The sequence below is a fragment of the Carlito syrichta genome, unplaced genomic scaffold (genome assembly GCF_000164805.1).
Source record: "Carlito syrichta isolate Samal-C Ts95f unplaced genomic scaffold, Tarsius_syrichta-2.0.1 Scaffold307231, whole genome shotgun sequence".
In the NCBI taxonomy this organism is placed as follows: Eukaryota; Metazoa; Chordata; class Mammalia; order Primates; family Tarsiidae; genus Carlito; species Carlito syrichta.
The window spans coordinates 58,417-85,118 of NW_007251327.1; the positions used below are offsets into that span (position 1 = coordinate 58,417).

Consider the following 26,702-nt stretch of genomic DNA (forward strand, 5'->3'; position numbering starts at 1 on the left):
ATAAAAAGCCTTCCTTGTTAAGGAATACCTGCAGCTAGGTTAAAAGAAAAAAAAGGAAATTCTGGATATTTAACAAGTAAAAGAGACGAGCCCTGGTGCTCACTTGAATGTGGAAGGTGAAGGAGCTGGAATCTTAGGTTACGACTCCTTGATTAGGTCTTCAAGGTTAGTTTTTTTCTGAAGTGATCTCCATCCTTCTCTCCATTCTCCAGTAACAAAAAAGCCACCACAGCACATTTCCTTTTAAAGTTTTATTAAAGTTTAATGGAACAATCAATATTTTATCTTTTTTTTAGTTAACCCCAGTACAAAAATACAGTTGATGACCTGACAAAATGGTGAAACCTAGAGTTGACAGTTTGAGTTTCTCCAACAGTAACAAGGGAAAGCATGCTTCCAGCTGGAGGTGAGTTCAAGCCCAGACACTCCTGCACATGCATGAGTGCAAACAGGGATGTCCAAGCAGAGAGGAAGGAGTGCAGGGATTTGGGAAGAAGCCCACAATTATTCCCAGAGGAAAAACAGAAAACACAGGCTGGTCTTGGTAGGGGTTAGAATTACTGATTTACATTTAGGATTTTTTTTTTTTTAATGATAAGCTATTTCTGCAATTTGAACACTGCAGAAAAGATGCTACTGGTTCCCTTTCACCACCAAGGTGAGTGAAGTGGGAGGCTCAAGTTTGGTGTCAAAAGGTTTCATTCTTTACATTCAATGACAAATTGGCATTTAGGTGAGAGGGAGCAGGGAAAGAAAGTCTGCCATACTCTGCTGGATCCACAAACATGCAGACCAGTTTCTGACAGCAGAACTCTTCCACAGTGAGAGAGCTCCTTCCCGTATAGGTAGGAGCGAGGTTTCCTGGTTGGTTTAATTGTTCTGGGTATTCACTTTCCTGCTGCTTTCCTTCCAGAACATGAACTCTGATGAAAGAAGGGATATATCCATGCTACAACTCATCTTCTAGATGCTTCTCTCTGAAGGCATCACCCGTCAGCCTGTCCTGAGCTTCCTTCATCCCCTGAACAACTGTGAAATAAAGGATGGGGGGAAGTATGACATAGGTCTTTAATATTTGGCATTTAATAGCCAATGTAAACTTTTTAATGTATTAGGAGAAAAATGAGAGAAGTACAAGATCTGGACTCAAGATTTAGTTCTGAATTTTAGCCACAGCAAGTCATTTATCTCTTTGAATTTGTTTCCTCATTTAGAAAATTAGATAATGCAACTTACTTCACACAAGATTATCACAAAAATTAAATGAGATCATAGATAATAAAGTGCTTTATGAACTATGAAGTCCTACAAAAACGTCAGCAGTTCCTTTGGCTGGCCCTCTACGATTAGAGCTGATCCCCTAGCATAGCCTGTGTATGCTCACTTGACACTAAGAGAAGAAGGACCGTCTTCCTGCCGTCCCCATTGCATCTTTTGGATGCAGGTTGCATTTATTTCATTTCTTGGAGAGGTTACAGGTTACAGTGATATGTACGTGTGTGTAAGTGTTTGTGTGTGCTGAGAGGGGAGATGATCACTGAACGGGGTGGTCATTTCCCGGTTCAACTAAACATGGAAGAAGCCAAGTTTTCAGACAAAAAAAAAAAGAGAGAAAGCCAGAAGGATGGCCTTAGGTAGACTGAAGAAGAAACTTCTTATCTATCTGGGGGCATCCCTCTTATGAACTGAGCCTTCCAGAGGACAGTGACTTTGGCATAAGCTCCTGAGTGGTGGCACCACACTAGCACCCCTATACAATGGCAGGCCAGGAGCTGGGGTGAACCTAAGTCACGAACCTTGCAAAGCAAACCCATAAGCTCATAAGAGCCAGACAGCATAGTCTGTTACTTCCCTTGTTTTTGCCTATGCCTTTAGTAAAGCCAGGTTTGAGTGTTCCAGTTTTAAGTCAGCTGAGCTGCAGGGGATTCAGGAGAGGATCTTGTGTTCACATTTGGACTGCACCAGTGTGGCAGAGGTAACTGGATGAAATCCTAGAGGGAAGGTGAATCTCAAGGTACAAGAACTAGAGATCTAAAGCCCAGCTGCCTTTCTCCATATAGAAAGTTTCCTTCTAATATCAGTCTCCAGTGATCTGTATTTGGTTAAGGAACATGATATTCTTCTTATTCATGGGAAGGAGGTGATAACATCTCTAATCTCTTCTCCCTCCCTAGTCTGAGAATAAGAGTTCCAAAGACTCAAATCATCACGTGATCCATATGGCAGCATGGCAAAAGGGGACACATGGCGACTTAGCAAACAACTCCCTTTTATAGATCGGGAGGAAAGAAGGAAAACAGTGACAATACATGGCATGAATTCCATCCAGAATGTCTGTGTTCAAAGATTAGAGACCAAAAACACATGAATGGCTTATGCTTTCAACTTTCCTTCACCTGTTTGTGCTGATGTTGTTCTCTCTGCCTGGAACATGCTTTCCCCATTCTGCTGCTGACCAGGTCTCATTCTGAACACTTAATCCACTTTCATTTCTCTTACAACCTCTCTATGTTGGGTTACATCCTCCCTCTGCCTCGCTTCCATAGTTTGAAATGTCCTCCTTCTATCTGTCCAGAGACAAATTCTTATCTCTTCTAGGTAGGTAGAGTTAAAGTTTAACATCTACGAAATCTTTTAGACTTGTTCAGCAAGCAGTATTACCCTTCCTCTGACTTGTTTTTTCTTTTCTTTTTTTTTTTGAGTCAGAGTCTTACTCCATCGCCCAGGCTCGAGTGCAATGGCACACTCAGCATCAACCTGCTGGGCTCTGGTGATCCTTCTGCCTCAGCCTTCCAAGTAGCTGGAACTACAGGCACACGCTACCACGCCCAGCTTATTTTTTTTATTTATTGTAAAGACAAAGTCTCGTCAAGTTACTCGGGCTGGTTTCGAACTCACAGGCTCAGGCAATCCACTTGCCTTGGCCTCCCAAAGTGCTCAGATTACAGGCTTGAGAAACTGCGCCTGGCCTCTTCCTCTGACTTCTTATAGGAAGAATAGCATTTGTGCATTGGGGAAAAAATCAGTTCTGGACTCAAATCCCGGCTCTGTGGCTTGAGACCATGGGCAAGCGACTATCTCTGTGAGCCTCAATTCTTCAGTTTCCTATGGGTCAAGCAGCTCTTCCTCTGGACTTTAAGTAGCTAGGAAAGAAGCTCAGTCTTACCTTTCTCCTATATCCTGTACAGGGTCTAGCCAAAAGCTACACATGCAGGAAATGTTCAGCTGACAAGTGGCAATAATTTTCCTATCATATACCCTAGTGAAACCTAGTAGCAATCCTTCCTCCTTTCTCTCAGCGTAACTGTACCTTGCTCGGCACTGACGTAGAAATATTTATAGCTGGGATTTCCACTCTCGTTGATGATTTCAGGACGCACCTTGCCACTGGGATCTGGTACAGACAGAATGGCACAGGGTGTTGCAGTAATTACAACAGACAGGTACTTCAAACACCATATGGGACACTAGGCCCTCTGGGAAACGAGACCTGCTCATCTTTGCAGCCCATTTTATCTCACCAACCTACCCCTTGCATTTCCACTTCCTTTTCTGCTTGATTTTTAATTTATATCCCTCATAAGGTCTAACAGAATTGATGCTGAGCAAAGATTAGCTAGTCATTAAATATCTCTTATATAATTATTTGTAGAAAGACATTTGTCTAGTTATACTATTCCATTGCCTCAACTGCACTACAGGGTCAGGGGTGGGAACTGGGGCTTATCTCTATCCCTGGAGTTCCTAGCATAGTGCCTGGCATATGGCTGATGCTCAAGTGACTGCTGAATGAATAAATGATCAAACTCATGTCATTGCTCACAGAAGCAGTTAATTAACAGGAAGTCGTCCTTCAAACCTGCAGTTCTGGCATTCAGAACTCCCCACTCTCTCTTGAAATTGGTCTTTGTTTTTAGCTTTGGCCATCCCAGTACAATCGCACTAGGTGAAGGCAGTGCTTTGATTCATTTCCCTCTCCAGCCACATCACAGATCCCCAGACGAACATTCTGTGCCTTACCCAGGAAAAGGATTCGTGGGATATAACCCCCATCAGGGCTAAAATCTTCATCCTTGGGTTCCTCTTCATCCTATTATGATTAAATGCAAACCTTAAGTCAGGTTGCGTCCTCTTCTCCTCAAAACCTTTCAGGGCCTTCCCCTCTTGCTCAGGGCAAGACTCTCAGTCCTTGCAGTGGCCTACAAGGCCCTACATCATCTGCCACCTAGGCACTTCTCTAACTTCATATCCTAGCTCTTGTTTGGTCCCCTTCAGCCATACTGGCCTGCCTGCCGTGGCTGTCACTCAACAAGCCAGGCATGTCCTAACTCAGGCTTTCAGGCATGTGCTCACCCTCTGCCTGGACACATTTCCCCATTATCCACACAGCTCATTCCCTCTTCTGCTTCAGACTTTTGCACAAATGTCACTTCCTTTTCTAACCACTGATTTGAAACTGCAACCATCTCCTCCACCCTTCATTTTTAGCCATAGCATTTACTACCATCCGACATATGAGGGGGATTCCCCCAAAAAACCAGAATTTATTTATAAGCAATTGTGTATTTATTCTTACACATTTAAACTTCATGGCCAGGTACAGTGGCTCACCTTTGTAATCCCAGCACTTTGGGAGACCGAGGTGAGAAGATTGCCTGAGTCCAAGAGATCGAGATCAGCCTGGACAACATGGCAAGACCATGTCCCCACAAAAATAAAAAAATTAGCTAGGTGTGGTGGTGGATGACTGCAATCCAGCTACTGGAAGGCTGAGGTAGAAGGATTGCCTGAACCCAACAGGTTGAGGCTGCAGCACTTCAGCCTGGGTGACAGGGTGAGACAACAAGTCAAAAACAAAAATAAATAAATAAATAAAATAAACTTCAGTCACCTTCAAAGTACCCTTCGTTGGATGCAATATACCTATCAAGATGCTTTTTCCACTGCTCAAAACAGTTTTGATGTCTTTTAGTGCTTCTGATGTTTTTTGTATCACCTCTTCCACATCAGCAAAATGTTTCCCTTTGAGGACTTTTCCATCCAGGGAAACAAAAAAAAGTTGCTAGGGCAAGATCAGGTGAACAGAGAGGGTGGGGCACAGGAGTCATGCCGTTTTTGGCAAACAAAACAAAAAAAAAAACAAAATAAAACAAAACTACTGAACACTCATAGCAGTGTGGGCAAGTGCACTTGTAAATCACCCAACATGAAATGGGAAAATGAGTTGAAAGAATCTCCAAAAAAAATTCACTGAAGCTGAATACAGTCTCTCATAAAACAACATTAGCTGATACCTGATGCTGATGAGTTCCTAGAATACTTACCTAGTGGGGGAAGCTTGTATTACAAGAGGCCTGCCCTCCAAAAGAGAATTTCTTTTTTTGGGGGTCCCCTCTTGTATCTTATTTTATGCATTAGTTCGTCTGTTTCCCCACACTAGAATGTTATTTCGATAAAGGAATTTTGTCTGTTTTGTTCACTGCTGTATGCCTAGTATCTATATCACTGATTTGCACACACTATTTTTTGAATACATGAATTAATGAGCCTGGCATTTTAGCTACAATTGTGGAGTCACAGTCCTCTCAAGAGATAAACCACATAATTGATTTTCTTAAGCAATTTCCAAAGTTAGAGAATGCTCACTGAAAATGTTATTTCTGTCTCCTTTGAGTAGGGATCCTAATTTACCATAAAAAGTGATGAGAAGTTTAGGTACAGGGAACATCAACAATAATTTTATAATTTATGGTGTGGTTCCCCTTTCAGGGGTTAAATGGGTTCATTTCTTCAGACTTTAATATAACTTTGCCTTGGCGAGGTATATCGGCATTCAGGCTGTTCACTAGTTATATAAACAATCCCTTAGCTGCCTCAATGTTAACTGTTAATGTGCTCAGAACATTCTCAGTCCTGTGTTTAAGTAAACATATTTTACAGAAATTTATGGCTAGAAATACCATCATAGAACATCTGAGTATCCCATATTTGAAGAATATGGCCTAAAAGGGAGCAAATCCAGTTCAGAGTACCTATTCCATCACTTATTAGGCTCCGAGATCTTGACCCGATCACATTCCTCCTTCATGCCTAAGATGTTCTTTCTGTAAATGGGGATAGCACCAATGGCCCAAAAATCCCTTCCAACTCTAAGACTTGACATTCTATGACTCAGAATTCCAAGACCTGTAGTCCATATGAAGTACAGAAAGAATATCTCATGAGGAAACAGGAAGGTTGTATATATAAGCCTAGCAAAGTAGGCACTCAATGGAATCATACTTTGCAGGAGATTACGGTATATATATATATATATATATATATATATATATATATATATATATATATATATATATATGATTATACCTTTAGTTCAACTATACAAAGTTATAAAATATGTCATAATCATAAACTAAGGATGAAAGGATCTTAAAATTTAGTCATTTTATTCCATTTCTCCTCTCCTACTTCCTCCCCAAAGATGATACTGGATGAGATAACTTTCTAACAAGAGAGAAACACATATATACAAGTAGCCAGCTCTGCTTAACATGCTTTCATATTATTAATGATGCTAATTCTAAAACAGGGAAGTCTTAAAATTAGAGCAGAAAAGAGAAATTCTTAAAGTCTTACCTCAAGATTTACCATAACAAAATTATGAGCAAGTTCTGAAATTTCTGTAGATTCTGCAAATTTGGGCTTTAAAGCTAGGAGAGGGAAAAAAAAGATTTTGGAGTAGAAGAAAACATAATTGTCACATCCAAATGGTAATTAACATAAACATAACTGTCACATCCAAACCCTAATGAGCATGAACACAATTATCACATTCAAACTCTAATGAACATGAACATAATTGTCACATCCAAACTCTGATGAACATGAACATTACTATTTCTATCTGGTAGTTCAAGCATTTGTTGAGTTGATTCATATAACTAAAATTTCTTTTTTTTTTTTTTTTTTGAGTAGGAGTCTCATTCTTTGACCCAGGCTAGAGTGCAGTGGCACGCTCATGGCCACTGCAACCTCCACCTGCTGGGCTCAGATGATCCTTCCGCCTCAGCCTTCCAAATAGCTGGAACCATAGGCGCATGTCACTACGCCCAGCTAATTTTTTAATTTATTGTAGAGACGAGGTCTCGCCAAGTTACCCAGGCTAGTTTCGAACCCCTGGACTTAGGTAATCTTCTCACCTCTGCCTCCCAAAGTGCTGGGATTACAAGCATGAGCCATTGCGCCTGACTGAAACTTTTTTTTTAACTCTTAAACAGAATTAGTATGCCTGGATTGTGGATCTATTTTGCCACTTATCTGCATAGCCATGTGACCTTGAGACTTACTTCATTTCTCTGAAGCTATTACCTCATTTATAAAATAAGGATAACAGCATACAAATGAAAAAAATATATATTACAATTTGTTTTTCTATGTTCACATTCTAATAAATTCTATTGAATAACGATACTCTGGCACTTATATATACAATTTTAACTCCTTTTCCAACTAGAATTTTATTAAGTATAGCATACCAAGTGAAAAAAAAAAACCCTGACTGTGAAAGTGGCAGGGTGGTACAGCAGAAAGAATACATACCACAGTCAGATAACCTTGAGTTCTAATTTAGTCCCCACATTCTCCAGGAAGACTTTCCTAACCACTTCTCATGTCTCTCACTGTAAATGATTTCAGCTTCCTTTAATGTTTATTATCCATGATATTTCAGTACTTAACCCCATACTCAACATAACTTTATCTTCATCACCTCACCCTCCCAAAGCCCCCCTGCAAATACAACCGCAAGTTTCATGAAGGTAGGGAATCTATGTCATATATTTCTTTGGTATTCCTTAGAACAATCAGTAGAGCTGGGCCAGAGTCAGTCCTACTATTTATTTATTTATTTATCTACCTATCTTCTATTTATTTATTTTTTGAAAGCAGGATTTATCGAGAGGACAGAAAAGCTCTCACAGTGGGAGGGGACCTGAGGGGGTTGCCCCAGTGCTACTATTTAAGTGTCAACATTTGGCTACACTTCTGAGGTCTGAATTTAGATTGAGCACTTGCACTTACCTTTGCAAGCTCCACACCATGACTTATGGATAATCACCATCAGTGGCAATCCACTTAAAAACAAAACAAAGAAATTATAATCTAGTAATTCTACTTCTTGAAACCTATTCTAATAAAACAACTAGTTTATGGAGGTAAAGATTAATATTCAAAGACATTCATATAATATGATTTCAACTGAGAACATCTTAAGACAACCTAAATATTCGACAATAATAGGTTATTACCATAACAAAATTATTGGTAAATTCTGACATTTCTATAAATTCTGCAAATTTGAGCTTTAAAACTGGGAGAAAAGATTGTGGAATGGAAGAACACATCAAGACAGGGCGTGGTGGCTCATGCCTGTAATTCCAGCACTTTGGGAGGCTGAAGCAGGAGGATTGCTTGAGCCCAGGAGTTTGAGACCAACCTGGGCAACATAGTGAAACCTCTTTTCTACAAAAAGATTAAAAAATTAGCCAGGTGGTGTGGCATACGCCTGTAGTCCCAACTACTCAGGATGCTGAGGTGGAGGGATCACCTGAGCCCAGGAAGTCAAGCAAGGCTGCTGTAAGCCAAGATCATTGTGATCATATCACCACACTCCAGTCCGGGTGACAGAGGGGGACCTTGACTCAAAAAAAAAATTCAATTACCGTACTTCCAATTGTCACAGCATTTCTAAATGATTGTTACAAAAGCACTGAAATTATTTATACAAATTTTTAACTGGTATATTAAAAAAGGATACAAAATAATTATTTATACTCTGGTTTTAATTAGGCATGTATGTACAGAGGAAAAAGCCTAAAAGGAAGTGCACTAAAACACAATAGCAGTTATCTGTGGCTGATGGGATTACGGATGTTTGCCTGTACTACTTCCGCATTTTCCAATTTTCCTATAATTAAATACAATTTTTTGTAATAGGGAGGAAAGTGTTTTGTTTTTGTTTTGTTATGAGCAACATTATCTACCTGAACTAGGTTGGCCAGATGAAGCTCTTAAGCTCTCAAGGCTCAAATGACAACTGGTAGGAGGGCCCCATGCAGGCAGTCATTGGCTTTCTCCATTACAACCCTCCCCACTCCCAACCCCCATGTCACAACACCATACACTGTGTAACATTTACCATGGCATTAACACACTGATCTGTTATCTACTACTATTTATCCATCTCCCTCCACAGGACTTGGAGTTTCCCAAGACAAGGAATTCTTAGCTGCCTATTATACTCCGTTTGTCTGACACACACAGTATTATTGGTAGCAAACATTTACATACGATTTACTATGGTGTCTGTATTTTTTTTGCTTTTGTAGAGACAAGGTTTTACCCAGGCTGGTCTTGAACTCCTGGGCTCAAGCAATCCATCCAAAGTGCGTATTACAGGTGCGAGCCACTATGCCCAGTTATAACATTTACTATGATCAGGCACTATTCTAAATATACATAAATTAAAGTCATTTAATAAGTGTGCAATGAACTATTCGGCTACCTCACCTTAGATCTACCTCAAATCTGGGACGGATTTGTGCTTTCATCGTAAAAGCTTGTAAACAAAATGAGCAGGGTACGTTTAAGCGGGTAGGGGGATCTAGGCAACCATAAGAGCCAAAATGTACTGAACTTTCATTATGTGACACTGCTGTGCTTTATTATCCCAAAATGTTGGGATCACAGATGGGAGCTACCATGCCTGGTGGTTCAAATGCTAACTGCTTTCCAAAGTCTTTCCAAAATCACCTTACCTAGCAACTAGTTAGTCCTCTGCTCCTCTGAGTTCCCAAAGCAATTCTGTCATCATTCTCTGACCACCAGCCCTTTTTATTCTATAATTGCCCTTTTTTTTTTTTTTTTTTTTTTGTTGGAGTCTCTGTCGCCCAGACTGGAGTGCAGTGGCCGCTCCCGGCCACCACAGCCTCGACCTGCCGGACTCTGGCGATCCTTCCGCCTCAGCCTTCCAGTAGCTGGAACTAGAGGCACGCACGACCACGCCCGGCTGATATTTTATTTTTATTGTAGACATGAGGTCTCGCCAAGTTGCCCAGGCGGGTCTCGAACCCGCAGGCTCAAGCTATTCACTCACCTCAGCCTCCCAAGGCACGGGATTACAGGCTGAGCCACCGAGCCCGGCTTATAATTGTCTTTTTACTTGTATTTCTCACCAGTTTATCAAGGGCAAAGACTGTAATAAATTCATCTTTGAAAATCAGAGGCACTAGTAAATTAGATACCTACCATTTGTCCAATGAAATCAATAAAAGAATGAAAGAAGCTTACAGTGATATTTGCCTTCAAATACAGAATGAAGCTCAATAGGTATGGAACTTGTCATAATATAATTACTCTAGGTTAAATCAAAACCTCTAGAATTTCACTGATCACTACCAAAATGCTATTTCAGTCAAAGTTATAACAGTGATACTTTTGTACCTAAAATATTACCTTATGTAGGTTACATGGAGAACACGAAGTTACATTAAATGAAAAACATTCTGGTAGACTCTTTAAAATATTTTATTAGAGAAAATAATCTAACGGTGATGTCTTTCACTCTCATAAAACCAAAGCTTCCCAAGAACAGAAACCAATGAATTTATCTGTAAACCGCTAGTCTCAGAATAGAGATTAGCAAAAACTAAGCACGGCAATCAAAAAATGTTTGTGGCATAAAAAAAACGGCAGGTGCAGCCAAAATTGTGCCATCTTCAATTTCTTCTCACAATTGTTTTTAAACAATTCTCATCCATCCAGACTGCTTTCCCACACCTCAAATGAGGGGAAATCAGCGGTGTGTGACATCCCAAGTAGAATCCAATCTAAGCAATCCCTGTCCAACTGGGTTCTGTTGTCTGCAGTAATGTGCCAGGATCTTCGAAGCTCTCTCTCTAGTAGCAACTTATGCTGTAAACTTAAGGACTGGCACAGAAGCAGTCAGGAAAGTTTGAGTAATTCAGCCCCAACAGCTCTAGTAGAGCCCATCAATACACTCCGCAGACCTTCAGACCATTCTTCCCAGAGAAACAAAGTGCAGTGGGGGTTAGACAGGAGTCATGGCTTCCCCCTACCCTCTCAGGTTAGTTGCAGGCTCTGGCTCAGATACTGAAGAAACATGTTGGCTAGCTGAGGCAAGTTCTCGTTGTTAGGATGCATTTTAGTAAAGGAAATAAACTGGCGACGGAGGCGACACAGTTCGGCCATGGTCAAGGGCCGGGTAAACCGCAGGTGCTCCGTGGTGCCAGGAAGTGCGAGCAAGTCCCCGGGGACAGCGCTCTTCTGCGCTTCCATCAGTCCGGCCAACACTTGGCTGGTGACCTGGTCCAACTGGTGCAGAAAGCTGCCGGAGGCGAGGGGCTGCGACTGCGTAGACTGATGGGGCGGGGGAGCCCGGTTCTCGAAGAGGGCAGCCCGGATCTCCGCCAGGGGCAATGGCTCCTCTAAGCCCACCAAGGTGAACAAAGGCCGATCCCAGCGGTTCCTCGAGTCCGGAGCCTCAAAGCGCAGAGATAGGGCCTCCAGGAGCTCGAGAGGGTAAAAGGCACTGGGCACACGCTTTTCAGAGCTCTCGGATGCTGGAGGCACGAGAGCGGGAGAATCTGTGGCCCCGGTTCCCTCCGGCTCCTGTTCCTCAGGTCCGTCGGCCCGGGCTCTTCCGTTTACTACAGAGCCCGCTGCGTGAAGATCCCTTGGGACAGCAGTGCCCGCCGCCTGCGGTCTCCCGCCCTCCTCAAGGCGCGGCCTCCAACTCACACTGACGTTCCGGCCCCGGTCCTCCTCCGCGCCGGCCACCCGAGACCCCCCGCTCCAGCCGCCGGGCCGCACGCAATAGACCAAGCACAGCGGGGTGCGCGCCGCCCGCGCCAGGCAGTAGAGCTCGTAGCGGAAGCCCTTGATGTAGTTCAGCGAGTCCAGGATGACCACGTCGTGGCGGCTCAGGCGCCGCTCCACGGAGGCTCGCAAGGCCCCGCGCAGCGCCTTCTCACGAGCAGAGTCGCCGTACACGGTGGCGTCCTCTGCGCCCAGCACCGCCGCGTCGGTCACCACGTGCACCGTGCGGCCCTCGGCCGCCAGCGCCCCGCGCAGCTCTTCCGCTCGCCGGCTCTTGCCGCTGTACGGCAGCCCGCAGAACACCACCAGCGGCATCCTCCCGGGGAGAGACCACACGTAACCGCGCCGCGTCCACTTCCGGGTTACTCGCGTCTCCGGCGCAGACCGGAAGTGCAAGGTGCGTTTCCCGCCTCCTTTGACTCTTACGGGACCTCTTGTTTCTATGGAAACAGTCCTTGGCAGGAGGCCCAGCTCCAGCTTTCTCAGAAAGGAGATGCAGAGACTGAATGTGATCAGTTATGTATGCCAAATGTTAAAGGCCTGAGAAGACTGTGATCTCTCTGCGCCCAAAGACTATCCCTATCTATGAATGAGGCCTCAATGGACATTAAATACTGTAAAAACAATCAGCACTCTATTTAGCATGTAGAAGGCAATTCATAAATGCTGTTGTTTCACTCCTCTTACACCTCCTGGCTCTCAGTGTATGTTTATCCAATAACTATTTCAATCACTCAACATCTTCATGGTTGAGAATTGAGAAATGAACACAAAAACAGTTTCTGGACAGAGCAAGAGTCTGAATAGGAGGAATCAGGCACCAACACAGTAATAAATACTATGATAGATACAGGGGAGGTTACAAAAGAACAGAAGAGAAAAACAAACTATTCAGAGAAATCACTGAAGGCTTTAGTAATAGTCATTTGATTTAGAACCTGAAAATAGGGATTTTTTTTCCAAATGAAGTACAGGATGCCCAGCTAAATTTGAATTTCAAATAAACAACCAAAAAATTCTAATACAGGTATGTCCTAAATATTGCACGGATATGATTAAAATTATTTATTGTTTATCTAGCATGCAAATTTAACTGGGTATAGTTATTTTTATTACTAAATATGGCAATTCTGCTCCCACCAGAAGGTTTCAGACCCAGAACAATGAAACTGTAGCATCTAAGAACAGTAGCACTAGAGTTTAGTAGGTGCAGAAGTGTGAATGTGTAAGCATGTGTTTGTATACTGTAGATACAGATATATATTATGGTGGAGTGGGTCTTTGTGTCACTTCAGTATAGTGTAGTAGAACATATTCAAGTCTTGGTTCTGCCACTTACTAGCACTGTAACTAATAGCAAGTTGTACAATTTTTCTGTACTTCAATTTTCTCTTCTGTAACATGACAACAATTATTTCATAGGTATACCAACAGAGTAGGTTGTTGGGAGGATTAAACAAATCAATGCATGTAAAACAGACCTCCTACCCTGCCCTGCCTTTCCCTCTCCTTATGCACCAAACTGTGCATAAACCAAACCTACTTGGGACTTGAGACTATTCAACTGGAGTCTAGTGGGCAGTATGGCATACTGGTTGAGAACGCAGGCTCTTAAGTCAGAGCCTCTGGGTCTGAATCTTGGCTCTGCCACTTACTAGCTCATATTGACGTTCGGACCTCGGTTCCCCCTCAAAATAGCTGTGTGATCTTGGGTAAGTTACCATAGGAAACTGTGCCTTAGTTTTCTCATCTCTAAAATAAAGATATTAACAATATCCACCTCAAAGAATTGTGAGGATTTAAAGCTTGATGCACAGTAAGCCCTTAGTGCAGTTCATCTGTGAACAACTTGGGGTGAGGGGCGCCAACTCCCTGCATAGCTGAAAATCTGAGTAAAACTTTTGATGCCTCAAAAACTTAATAGCCTACGTTGATTGGAAGCCTTAGTGATAACAGTCAATTAACACATATTTTGTATGCTATATGTATTACATACTAAATTCTTAAAGAGGAAAGAAATGTTAAGGAAATCACGGGCAACCCCCTTGGGTCCTCTCCCACTGTGGGGCTGTGGGAGCTTTCTGTTCTCTCAATAAATCCTGCTTTCTAAAAAAAAAACGAAAACAAAAAGAAAATCACAAGGAAGAGAATATATTTACTATTCACTAGGTTGAAGTGTATCATCATAAAGGCCTGCCTTCTTGTGCTCACACTGAGTAGGCTGAGAAGGAGGAGAAAAAGAAGGGTTCGTTTTGCTGTTTCAGGGATGGCAGAGGTAGAAAAGGAGCAGAAAGTGGAAGGGGAGGCAGGACAGACAGGCATACTTGGTGTAACTTTATGGAAACACAAAGAAATTTGTCTGACTTGCTAAATTTTTTTCATTTCTCCAAAAATGTTTCTATATACTACCAATCCTTCTTCCTTACTTTAGTTTCAGGGCCCATATCATAGAAGGGTCCATGTGACATAAGAAGCCAAAAGCAGTCTTGAATAATTGGAACCATTCTGTCAAATTGTCCAGTTTGTTTTCTGGCAGTGCTTCTCTATGTCTTCTTCCTCATCGTCTGGCACTGATTTGAAAGCACTCATCTCCATCAAGTCATCTTCAGTTAATTTCACACCTCTGGTGTGGTGCCTATTAGCACTTGAACTTCTCCAGAATCTTGAGACATTTTACCCCCTAGCTTTTTTTGCCATATCCATAGTCTCTTTCATGATTTCCCTGATTTTCTCTGTCGTAAATCCTGTGGTTTTCTCCAGCATGAATTTATTGTTTGAGGCTTGATGGCTTTTACAGTTTTTTTTGGTAACAGCCATGGCATCTTCAGTGGTGTAATCCTTCCATACTTTCCTGATGTTCTACTAGGGTTTTCTTCCACGGCTGATAATCCTTTCCAGAGAGTATTATGAATAATGAACCTTAAAGGTCCTTATGACCCCTGATCATAAGCCTAAATTAGAGACGTGCTTGAGGGCAAGTAGACCACTTTGATGCTTTTTGTGTTGAACTCATGAGATTTTTGGGATGCCAGGGCATTGACCTCATGAGATTCTGGGTTGCCAGGGCACTGACCTTTTACAGTGTCCAAACACTTTAAAAGGCATCCCTTTCTGACAAGGTACTTCCTGCCTTCAGGGACAAAGCATCAATGATTGGAACCAATCCAGAAAAAGGGTTCTTGTCATGTAGGCCTTCTTGTTGTACAAGCAAAACACTGGCAGCTGGTGTTTATTTTCTCCCTTCAAGGCTCAGGAGTTAGCAGCTTCATAGATAAGGGCAGTCCTGATCATAAATCTGACCGCATTAGCACAAACCTGTAGAGTTAGCCTATGCCTTCCTGCCTTCAATCCTAGTGCTCACTTCCCTCCTTGCTAATAAAAAAAATGTTCAAGTGATCCTCCTGCCTTAGGCTTCCAAGTAGCTGGGACTTATTTAATATCTCTCTCTCTCTCCTTCTCTCTTTGCTCTTTCCTCTCTCTCACATGGGAGTCACCACAGCTCTAACTCCTGGGTTCAGGTAATCCTTCCACCTCAGCTTCCCAAGTAGCTGGGACTACAAGCATGCACTATCATGCCCTGATAAATTAAAAAAAAAACAACGAAGACTTGCTATGCTGCCTAGGTGCGTCTTAAACTCCTGGGCCAAGGAAGCCTCCCGCCTTGGCTTCCCAAAGTGCTGGGATTACAGGCATGAGTCACCGTGCCTGATCCAATGATTTTCTTAATTATATCTGGAAATTTGTCTGCTGCTTCTTGGTCAACAGAAGCTGCTTCTCCTGTTAGCTTGACATTTTAAAGCTAAACCTCTGTCTAAAATTACCAAATCATCCTTCGTGGTGTTAAATTCTCTAGCTTTAGATCCTTCACCTTCCTTTTGCTTTAAGTTGTCATATAATGACTTTGCTTTTTCTCAAATCACATTAAAGTCTGTAGGTATTCCTTTCTTAATCCTACACCCACAGAAAGGCTGCATAATACAAGATAAAGGGGCAAAGTTTTGTAAAAAGTACAGGGTTCTTGCCTATAGCTATGGCTTTAACCTCGCAAATTTCCTTTCCTTTTTTTTTTTTTTTAACAATGGTCCTTATGCTGGATTCATTTATCTTGAGATGATATGCAACTGTCTCTGCAGACCTTAATCTATGACACACAACAGGCAATTCAACTTTTTCTTATAATATCAACTTTTTTTCTGCTTCTTGGAGCATTTCTAGCATCACCAGTGACACCTTGTATGGGTTCCATAGTTATTCTAGGTTTATATCATATTGCACTTACCATAAAAAATACTCAAGAACTGTGAGAGATCACCTTTTACTGTGCTTTACAATATACTGGAGACACCAACTGCTCACTGGAGATGATTAGCATCACATGGCATTTTAAATAGACACAACACTTGAGCTCACTACCATAGCAACAGGAGGTTGCTACAAAATTAATATAGTAGTATACACAGTATGTACTACAGCTAATTTTATACAGTTAACTGTATAAAATTAGCTGTAGTACATACTGTGTATACTAATATATATATATATATATTTCTTTTTTTTGAGTTGGAGTCTCACTCTGTCGCCTAGGCTGGAGTGCAGTGGCATACTCACGGACACCCCAGCGTTGACCTGCTAGACTCTGGCAATCCTTCCACCTCAGCCTTCCAAGTAGCTGGCACTACAGACGTACCTCCCCGCCTACCACGCCCAGCTAATTTTTTATTTTATTGTAGAGAAGAGATCTTGCCAAGGTGCCCGGGCTGGTCTCAAACCTGTGGCCTCAGGTAATCCACTCACCTTGGCCTCCCAAAGTGCTCAGATTACAGGTTGAGCCACCGAGCCTGGCTGTAGTTATAACTTAATATGGCATCTTTACATTTGTTTACATTTCTCCCTACTGCAAATGGCACCATGTAAGATCTATAAGTGTTTGTTTGCATAAATTCTGATAATTTTTTTTAAAATAGGGTCAGGGTCTCACTCTGTCGCTTAGGCTAGAATCCAGTGGTGCAAGAATAGCTCACTGTAACTTCAAACTCCTGGCTTAAGTGATCCTCTGGCCTCAGTCTCCTGAGTAACTGACTACAGGGGTATGCCACTATGCCTGGCCAATTTTTTCAATTTCCTTTTTTCTCTAAAAACTCCTGGCCTCAAATGATTCTCCCATTTGGTCTCCCAAAGTTGTGGGATTACAGATATGAGCCACCATGCCTGATTCAATTTTAACTTTTTATAATAGATTTGTGTATATTTTATGATACACAAATGTATATAATACACAAATGTAAATGATAACATAAACTAGTTTCTACATATATTTCATGTATTCATGAGATATCTTTTTCTTAAAGGTATTAATTATATATGTAATTTATATTTATATATTTATACAAATTATAAAATATACAATATATATAATTAGAAAATTTACATTTATATATGTTTCTAGGCTATGTGGCTCACTTGTTTTTTTTGAAAATTTCAAAAATCTCCACAAATTTCTCCAATATATTTATTGAAAAACATCAGTGCATAAGTGGACCTGAGCACTTCAAACCCATGTTGTTCAAGGCTCAACTATAAGGTAGTCACCTCAATTGTTGCTGTTGTTGCAATCAGGCAACTATTCGGTTCCTGCTCTCCTGTGGCATAGCCCTTCACCTGAAATTAATATTAAGTTGACTGCTGGAAAGTGTTTTACCACCATGAATGACCCAAACCATGTGCTGTACCTGGCAGCTGCTTCTTTCTTCCCATCTTCCAGTGTCCTCCAATGAATATGATCTCCAAAACCTGCAAGAAAAGAACCTTATAAACATTCACACAACAAACAAAGAGCAGAGACCCAAAGAAGTATGGCAATTGTGAAGGAGGAGCCAAAAGATATGGAGTAGGTTGAGAAAGTCTAATATATATAAAAAAAATTAGCCAGGCGTGGTGGCATGTGTCTGTAGTCACAGCTACTCAGGAGGCTGAGATAGAAGGACTGACAGAAGTCAGGAGGTCGAAGCTAAGATGAGCTATGATTGTGTCACTGTACTCCAGACTGAAAGACAGAGTGAAACCTCAACTGAAAGAAAAAAAAGATAAAAACAGGGGCCAAATAGACATTTTCAGATAAACGGAGAGATTTTTTCCAATACCAGGTATTCACTATTCGTGATAATTTCTGTAAATAATATTTACTGGGCAGTATCATGTAGTGGTTAAGAACATGAACTCTAAGCCCGGGCGTGGTGGCCCATGCCTATAATCCCAACACTTTGAGGTGAGAGGATCGCCTGAGCCCATGGGTTCGAGATCAGCCTGGGCAACTTGCAGAGACCTCATCTCTACAATAAATACAAAAATAAGCCGGGTGTGGTAGCGCACGCCTATAGTTCCAGCTACTTGAAAGGTTGAGGTGGAAGGATCGCCTGAGCCCAGCAGGTGGAGGCTGTGGTGGCCGGGAGCGGCCACTGCACTCCAGTCTGGGCAACAGAGTGAGACTCCAACTCAAAAAAAAAAAAAATGAACTCTAGACCTAGACTCCTTTAGACTGAATCCTGTTTCTACCACTTTACTAACTGTGTGACTTTGGGCAAGTTAAGTAACTTTCCTAAGCTGTGAAATGTTTTCTTAGCTCTAAAATAACAGCTACCTAATAGGGTTGCTATAAGGATTAAATAAATGAATACCTCAAAGAGCTTAAAAGTGTCTGGAACTTGAGAAATGCTACAAGTATTTGCTATTAAGATAATAACACCTGGCACTATTCTAAGTACTTTACAAATACTGATTCTCATAACAACCCTATGAAGTAGATACTCTTATTAAGCCCATCTTACAGATGATAAAACTAAAGTACAACATTTAAGTAACTCTCTCAACATCCCATAGCTAGTAAATGTCAAGTTGGGATCTGACCCTGCAGTAAGGGTCCAAACTCCTTGAATTGAAGCACTACACAGGACTGTCTATCTTTCAAAGCGGAAGAGAAGGACAAAGAGGAAGGGGAGGGAGCAGGCAATGGAGGGACTTGCAGGTCACTGTAAAGACTCTGGGCTTTACTGAGCTATTGGAGAATTTTGAGCAGAGTAGTAAAATGATGCAATTTGTGTTTTAGCAGGATTGCTCTGGCTTCCGTGCTGAAAACAGTCGGCAGGGGATGTTATGGGTTGAAATGTATCTTCCCCCCCAAAAAAAGGTATGTTAGAGTCCTAACACCCAGTATCTCAGAATGTGACCTTCTTTGGAGACAGGATCTTTATAGAGGTAATCAAGCTAAAATGAACTTATTAGGGAGGTCATAACCCAATGATTGGTGTCCTCCTCACAAAAAAGGGGAAATTGGGACACAGACATGCACAAAGGGAGAATACAGCCATCTAACAAGTCAGGGAGAATAGCTTAGAGCAGATCTCTCCCACACAGCACTCAGAAGGAATAATCCTGGTGACACCTTGATTTTGGACTTCTAGCCTCCAGAAATGTGAGACATTGAATGTCTGTCCTTTAAGTCACTCAGTTTGTGGTACTTTGTTACTGCAGCCTTAGCAAACTAGTATGAGGAGCAAAAAGTAAGGAGAGATGACAGTGGGTTGGGCCAGCTGTGGAGATAGAGGGAATAAGACATGTTGGATTCTGGATATATTCTGAAGGCAAAGTCAACAGGATTTTAGAGTAGATATGGGAAGTGAGAGTAAAGAGGGAAGTTAAGGATTATTCTAAGGTTTTTGGCCTGGGCAACTAGAAGGATGGAGTTGCGATTAAAAGTAACAGTGCAGATAGGCCAAGCGTGGTGGCTCACGCCTATAATCCCAGCACTTTGGGAGGTTGAGGTAAGAGGATTGCCTGAGACCCTGGGTTCAAGACCAGCCTGGGCAACTTGGTGAGACCTCATCTCTACAATAAATCAAATAATTAGCCAGGCATGGTGTGCATGTCTGTAGTTCCAGCTTCTTGGAGGACTGAGGCGGAAAGATCACCTGTGCCCAGCAGGCCGCGGCTGCGGTGGCCGTGAGCGCGCCACTGCACTCCAGCCTGGGTGACAGAGTGAGAATCCAAATCAAAGAAAGAAAGAAAAAAAAAACAGCCAGGCTCGGTGGCTCAGCCTGTAATCCCGCACCTTTGGGAGGCTGAGGTGAGTGGATTGCCTGAGCCCGCGGGTTCGAGACCGGCCTGGGTAACTTGGAGAGACCTCATCTCTACAATAAATCAAAAATCAGCCGGGCGTGGTAGTGCGTGCCTGTAATTCCGGTTACTTGGCGGAAGGATCGCCGGAGCCCAGCAGGTCGAGTCTGCAGTGGCCAGGAGTGGCCACTGCACTCCAGTCTGGGCGACAGAGTGAGACTCCAATTCAAAAAAAAAAAAATTAAAATTAAAAATAAAAAAAAAACAGTGAGGATAAAACATGATTAGAATAAGATCAAGACAGTCTAGGAGAAGACAAATAAGGGCAAGCACATACAACTCTTTCAAAGAATTTCACTGTATTGGGGCAAAAGCTAGAATGGGATGTGAATCAAAGAAAGATTTTAATTCAACATGGAGAAAAGCATACGACATTGAAAGCTGATAGAAATGATACAGAGTGAAAAGGGAGTCACTTGTAAAATGTCATTGAATAGGTGAGAAAGATGAGATTTAGTATTCAAATAAAGCTTTTGCTGAGAATATGGATGATTTATCAAGTAGCAACAGGGAAGGGAGTTTATGTGAACACTATCGGGTAAAATGCAGTGATGAGCATATTTGAAAGGTTTCTTCCGAGTCATTCCATCTTTTGTTCAAAAGGAAGCAAGGTCACAAAAGGAAGCAAGGATTGTGAAGGAGGTATTAGAGGTTTGGAGAGACAGAAGGATATATAAAATAGTCCCTAGGAGAACCAGAGAAAATGAACAGGACAGCTGAAGGACACGTTTCAGGTAGGCAACAATCCCAGAAGAAAGCTTAGATATAAAGACTAGTGAGCAAGTAAACTAGTAAACATGATGATAAGTCTAAATATTGCCTGTAGTCAGGCATGGTAGCTCATGCCTACAATCCAAGCACTTGGGGGGCAAAGGCAAGAGGATTGCCTGAGCCCAAGGGCTTGTAACCAATCTAGGCAACTTGGCAAGACCTCATCTCTACAACAAATCAAAAAATTAGCCAGGTGTGATGGCATACGCTTGTAGTCCCAGATACTTGGGAGGCTGAGGCAGAATGATCGCCTAAGCCCAGAAAGTCAAGGCTGTGGTAGCCATGATCATGCCACTGCACTCCAGTCTGGGCGACAGAGTAAAACTCATAAATAAATAAAGAGTCTGTATGAAAATTCATAATGACAAATTTATGGAGTTAAAAAAAAAGAGAGAGTGGCTGGGCACAGTGGCTCACACTTGTAATCCCAGCACTTTGGGAGATCAAGGAGAAAGGACTGCCTGAACGCAGGAGTTCAAAATCAGCCTGGCAACATAGTAAGACTTTGTCTCTACAATAAATAAAAAAATTAGTGGAGCATGGTGGCTCACATCTGTAATCACAGCACTTCCGGAGGTGGAGGCGAGAGAAGTGCCTGAGCCCAGGGTTTGGAGAACAGCCTGGGCAACATAGTGAGACTTCGTTTCTACAATTAAAAAAAAAAAAAAAAATCCAGGTGTGGTGGCACATGCCTGTAGCATCAGCTACTCGGAAGGCTGAGGTGGTAGGATAGCCTGAGCCCAGCAGGTTGAGGCTGCAGTGGCCATGATCGTCCCACTATACTCCAGCCTGGGTGACACAGTGGGACTCCAACTCAAAAAAAAAAAAAGAAAGAGAGAGAACAGCTAAGTAGGGTGGAAAGCACCTGTACTACCAGCTATTTGGGAGGCTGAGGTGGGAGACTGGCTTGATCCCAGGAGTCTGAGGCCAGCCTGGACAACACAGCAAGACTTCATCTCTAAAAAAAAAAATAATTATAAAAAAAAAAGCCCGGGCTCGGTGGCTTAGCCTATAATCCCAGCACTTTGGGAGGCGAGGCCAGCCCAGGCAACTTGGCGAGAGACCTCATCTCTACAATAAAATAAAAAATTAGCCGTGCTTGGTAGCGCGTGTCTATAGTTCCGACTACTTGGAAGGCTGAGGTAGAAGGATTGCAGAGTCCAGCAGGTTGACACTGGAGTGGCCATCAGCATGCCACTGCACTCTAGCCTGGGTGACAGAGTGAGACTCCAACTCAAAAAAAAAGATTAGACAACTGCCTATAAGTAAAGAGGGGATGACTGAAGTTAAATGTTCTAAAGGCTCTTTTACTGTTGGAGATTAAGATAATGTTAGATTTTGTTAAGTATGCAAATGAAATGTCAATAGTAATCACTAAAGGAAAATAACTAGAGTAGCAACTTCCAAATTAATAAAGGAGATCAAATAAAATCAAAACAAGCAAATGCTCAATTCCCAAAGGAAGGACAAAAAAGGGAGAAAAAAAGCATAAAAAAAATAGAGATAGAAACGGAATAAGAGAAACAAGAGCAAATCTGTCAATAATCACAACAAACATAAGTGGACTAAACTTTTTTTTTTTTTGAGTTGGAGTCTCACTTCGTCACCCAGACTGGAGTGCAGTGGCCGCTCCCGGCCACCGCAGCCTAGACCTGCTGGGCTCCGGCAATCCTTCAGCCTCAGCCTTCCAAGTAGCCGGAACTACAGGTGCGCGCTGCCACGCCCAGCTAATTTTTTAATTTTTATTGCAGAGATGAGGTCTCACCAAGTTGCCCAGGGGGATCTCGAACCCACGGGCTCAGGCAATCCACTCACCCTGGCCTCCCAAAGCGTGGGGTTACAGGCTGAGCCACCGAGCCCGGCCCATAAGTGGACTAAACTTGCCGATTAAAGTTAAAAGATAAATATTGTCAAACATCAATTTAGTTTTTAAAAGTACCTCTATGATGTTTATAAAAGCACACCTAGTTGGGTGTTGTGGCTCATGCCTATAATCCCAGCACTTTGGGAGGCTGAGGTAAGAGGACTGCCTGAGCTCACAGGTTCGACACCAATCTGGGCAACTTGGTGAGACTTCATCTCTACAATAAATAAAAAAATTAGCCGGGCATGGTGGCGCATGCCTGTAGTTCCAGCTACTTTGAAAGGCTGAGGTGGGAGGATCACCTGAGCCCAGCAGGTCAAGGTTGCAGTGGCTATGACCGTGCCATTGCACTCCAGCCTGTGCGACAGAGACTCCAACTAAAAAACAAACAAACAAACAAACAAACAAAAAAAACTCACCTAAAGCAGAAGGATTTCTAGACATCAAAAGTAAAATAATTGAGAAATAGATACTAGGCTACCGCCAACCAAAAGAAATTCAGGGAAGCTAGATTAATATCAGGTTAAATAAAATCTCACTATAAGTCCAGCCCACTCAGAAGTTAGGTGATAAAGCTTACAATTATAGAAGGTTATTGCTAAGAGACCTTGGCACCGCACTGTTAAACAGAACTTACTGTAAGATAGCCACTAGTTCACTAGTTAATGTGGCTTGAGCACTTGAAATGTAGCTAATCCAATTGAGAAGTTCAACTTTAAACTTTATTAAACTTTAATACGTTTAAATGTAAAGAATCACAACCCTTGAGATGAATGAATGAGTCTAACCCTCTCATTTTACTGAGGCCTAGAAAAGAGAAGAAGCTATCTAACATCCCAAAGGAAACCACAACCAAATTTTAGGTATCCTGATTCCTAATTAGCATGCTTTTTCCAGTACCCCAGAAGTATAAGTTTAGAGGTATAATACGAAACAGTCCATTGCATGTACAGTTTCTTTGAGAATGTACATTACAAAGTATATTGAAATTTCCATAATAGTAATAGTCGCCGCCATCATTAAGTGCTTACTTTATATAATAATTATAACATTTTGATAATAATATTGACTATTATGTGCCAGGTACTTCTTAGGAAGTAGAAACTCTAATTATCCCCTTTTTACAGAAAAGGGAGCTGAGCTGAAGTTAAATTGCTTGTCTAACGTCATATTGACAGTAAGTGGCAGAGCTGGGTTCCAGGGTCTATAGTTATAACCATTCACTACACTTTACTACCTCTCGAGCAAAGATTAATAAATGAGTAAAGGAAGCCGGGTTCGGTGGCTCAGCCTGTAATCCCAGCGCTTTGGGAGGCTGAGGTGAGTGGATTGCCTGAGCTCGCGGGTTCGAGACCCGCCTGGGCAACTTGGCGAGACCTCATCTCTACAATAAATCAAAAAAAAATTAACCGGGCGTGGTAGCGCACGCCTGTAGTTCCAGCTACTTGGAAGGCTGAGGCAGAAGGATCGCCAGAGCCCAACAGGCGAGGCTGCGGTGGCCGGGAGCAGCCACTGCACTCCAGTCTGGGCAACAGAGTGAGACTCCAACTCAAAAAAAAAAATGAATAAAGAAATGCAGTTTCACCAGAGCAGAATGGGAACACCAACTTTAGATCTGGAAAATCTGGGCCCTTTTGTCTCAAAAATAACTTAAAAAGTTACAGTTTACCTTGTTACTAAAGTCATCCTCTCCCTGGCACCACCCACACCCACATTCCTGCCAACACCGAACATCTGAAGACAGCCTAAATTCCTAAAGCATCACCTGCATGGCCACTGAATTTTGTTATCTGCAAAGTAAATTAAAGTCTCCTATATTAGCAGCTCTTTTCCTAAAAAAAATTAATTAAACAAGGAAGGAAAAGCAACCATTTCTAAACACAGCACTTAGAACAGAATTTCAAAGCCCTTCAGATGAAAATTGTTTGAATGAGTGTAAATTAAGAACATAAGAAAAATATTATCCGCCCCCTCCCAGCTGATGAAACCTACCAAGTGTCAGAGCTGACAGCCAACCCTCTAAAACCCGCTGGAACATTGTACCTGCTAGAGGGACTATTGTACCCGCGAGGTAGAATAACAGTGGCTAAATAATGTTTGTCTCAGTCAAACAGACCTGAATTGGAATTCTCTTTCAGTCATTTACTTTTTTCACAAATACAAAATATGGCTAACAAAAGTATCTACTCCATAGGGTTTTTGTGAATGTGAATAGGACACTGTGTAGAAAGGTAAACGCTTCATACATGTTGAATTATTATTCCAGAGACTTGAGAAAGTCATCCATCTCTGTTTCAGGGAAGAGAGCACATGAACCGACCCCACCAACAACTTCCTAGTTTCTTTCTTATATCCTTCAGAGGAGTTTCTGCACTGAAAGGCCAGAGTGGTGTATCGGTTAAGGACATTGGCTCTGGGAAAGTGCTAACACTGTGACTCCTGTGACACATTTTAGGTTCTTCATCTATGAAATGGGAATAAAGATATAAAATATTACCCATCTTACAGGATTATTATGAGGCTTAAACTAGTCCATTTTTGAAAAATGCATAGAACGTTGCCGGGAAGACAGTAAATAAATGTACAGTACATGCTGGTTGTTACACTTCTCCTCATAGGTGCTATATTTTTAGCCCACAAAGAAAATGCAGTCATTTTAAAACTCTAGAATGTTAGAGCTGGAAGAGTTTTTAGGAAGCATTTCTAGTCCAACTCTCTCTTAATAAATGGTCACCAAGGAGGACCAGAGTTGACAAAATGGCTTGACTAGGATTAAAACCCAGACCTCCTAATTTCCATCTAGCGCTGAGTCCATACCCACTGTGCTTCTTCCTCTTAATGAAAATGGGGGGGGGGGTTGCAGTGGCTCACGCCTGTAATCCCAACACTTTGGGAGGCTGAGGTGAGAGGACTGCCAGAGCCCACAGGTTTGAGACCAACCTGAGCAACTTGGTAAGACCTCATCTCTAAAATAAATCAAGAAAAATTAGCTGGGTATGGTGGGGCACACCTGTAGTTCCAGCTACTTGGAAGGCAGAAGCGGAAGGATTGCTAGAGCCTAGCATGTTGAGGCTGTGGTGGCTGTGAGCATGCCACTGCACTCCAGCCTGGGCAACAGGGTAAGACTCTGACTCAGGGAAAACAAAAACTAAAACAACAGTAGGGATTATTCAGTCTCACTTCTCTGCAAACCACCAGGTCATCTCCTGGAAAGGGCCAGAGCTACTTAAAACATTTGAGCAGAAACCCCTCTTATCAACATTTTCAGGAACCACTGCCTCGCATAGCACTTTTTGGGGAGGTGATATGGGTGGGATATAATTTCCCAAGAATCCATACCCAAGAGATTCATAAAACAAAAGTTTGAAATATTATTAATTTCTTTTAGTAACAATGAAATATTCTTCCATGGGAGGAAATAATTACTAAATACTTTCTATTAAGTGTCTTTTGCATTTTCATTGAATCCTAATGACCCAGCCCTCTGCCCTAAATTGCCCTTCTATGTGCTACAGCAGTTACTTGGTATCTTCCTGCTCAAAGTACATACCATACTGTCAGGGAACTTTGCCTGCTTACTTGTCTTGATATCTCACCAGACTGTAAGCTGAAAAAGCACAGGGACCACAATAATGGTTTATCATTCATTTCTTCTTTCAACAAATATTCGCGCGCATGAACAAGACAAAGTTCTAGCTCATTGTGGCAGACGTTCTCTTCTTGCAATGTAACCTCAACATACCTCCCATTAGGGGGTGGGGCAGAGTGTTCCATTCCCTTGCACCTTCCCCTACAAAGCACAGTGGAAGTGGTGCTATGTGCTGTGTAAGTCTAGATGGTCAAAATGCTATGCATTGGTACTCACTCATGGAACCCAGCTGCCATACTGTGAGCAAGCCCAAAGTAACCTATGCAGAAAGATCACATTGAGAAGTAACCAGCTCGCCTGAGGCCCAGACTTCAGAGAACAGAGACAAGCCTTTCTTCCCCCCCCCGCCCCCCC

The 26,702-nt window shown here is 42.2% G+C and overlaps 2 protein-coding genes across 2 annotated transcripts in view; both read right to left on the reverse strand.

The window, feature by feature from the left end:
• Positions 1 to 236: 236 nt before the first annotated feature.
• The window catches only part of TXNDC12 (thioredoxin domain containing 12), a 29,254-nt gene continuing 2,788 nt past the window's right edge, over positions 237 to 26,702 (reverse strand). Inside the window, exons 2-7 of the mRNA XM_008064218.2 lie at positions 17,625 to 17,685; positions 8,080 to 8,132; positions 6,637 to 6,710; positions 4,021 to 4,090; positions 3,311 to 3,394; positions 237 to 1,029 (exon numbers count right to left, since the gene is read on the reverse strand). Coding sequence (XP_008062409.1) covers positions 950 to 1,029; positions 3,311 to 3,394; positions 4,021 to 4,090; positions 6,637 to 6,710; positions 8,080 to 8,132; positions 17,625 to 17,685 — 422 coding nt within the window. The 3' untranslated portion in view covers positions 237 to 949. The remainder of the gene's footprint in view (positions 1,030 to 3,310; positions 3,395 to 4,020; positions 4,091 to 6,636; positions 6,711 to 8,079; positions 8,133 to 17,624; positions 17,686 to 26,702) is intronic.
• Positions 10,567 to 26,702, reverse strand: part of KTI12 (KTI12 chromatin associated homolog) — an 18,574-nt gene continuing 2,438 nt past the window's right edge. The window contains exons 2-3 of the mRNA XM_021715635.1: positions 17,625 to 17,685; positions 10,567 to 12,372 (exon numbers count right to left, since the gene is read on the reverse strand). Of these exons, the coding sequence (XP_021571310.1) occupies positions 11,140 to 12,210 (1,071 nt within the window). The 5' untranslated portion in view covers positions 12,211 to 12,372; positions 17,625 to 17,685 and the 3' untranslated portion in view covers positions 10,567 to 11,139. The remainder of the gene's footprint in view (positions 12,373 to 17,624; positions 17,686 to 26,702) is intronic.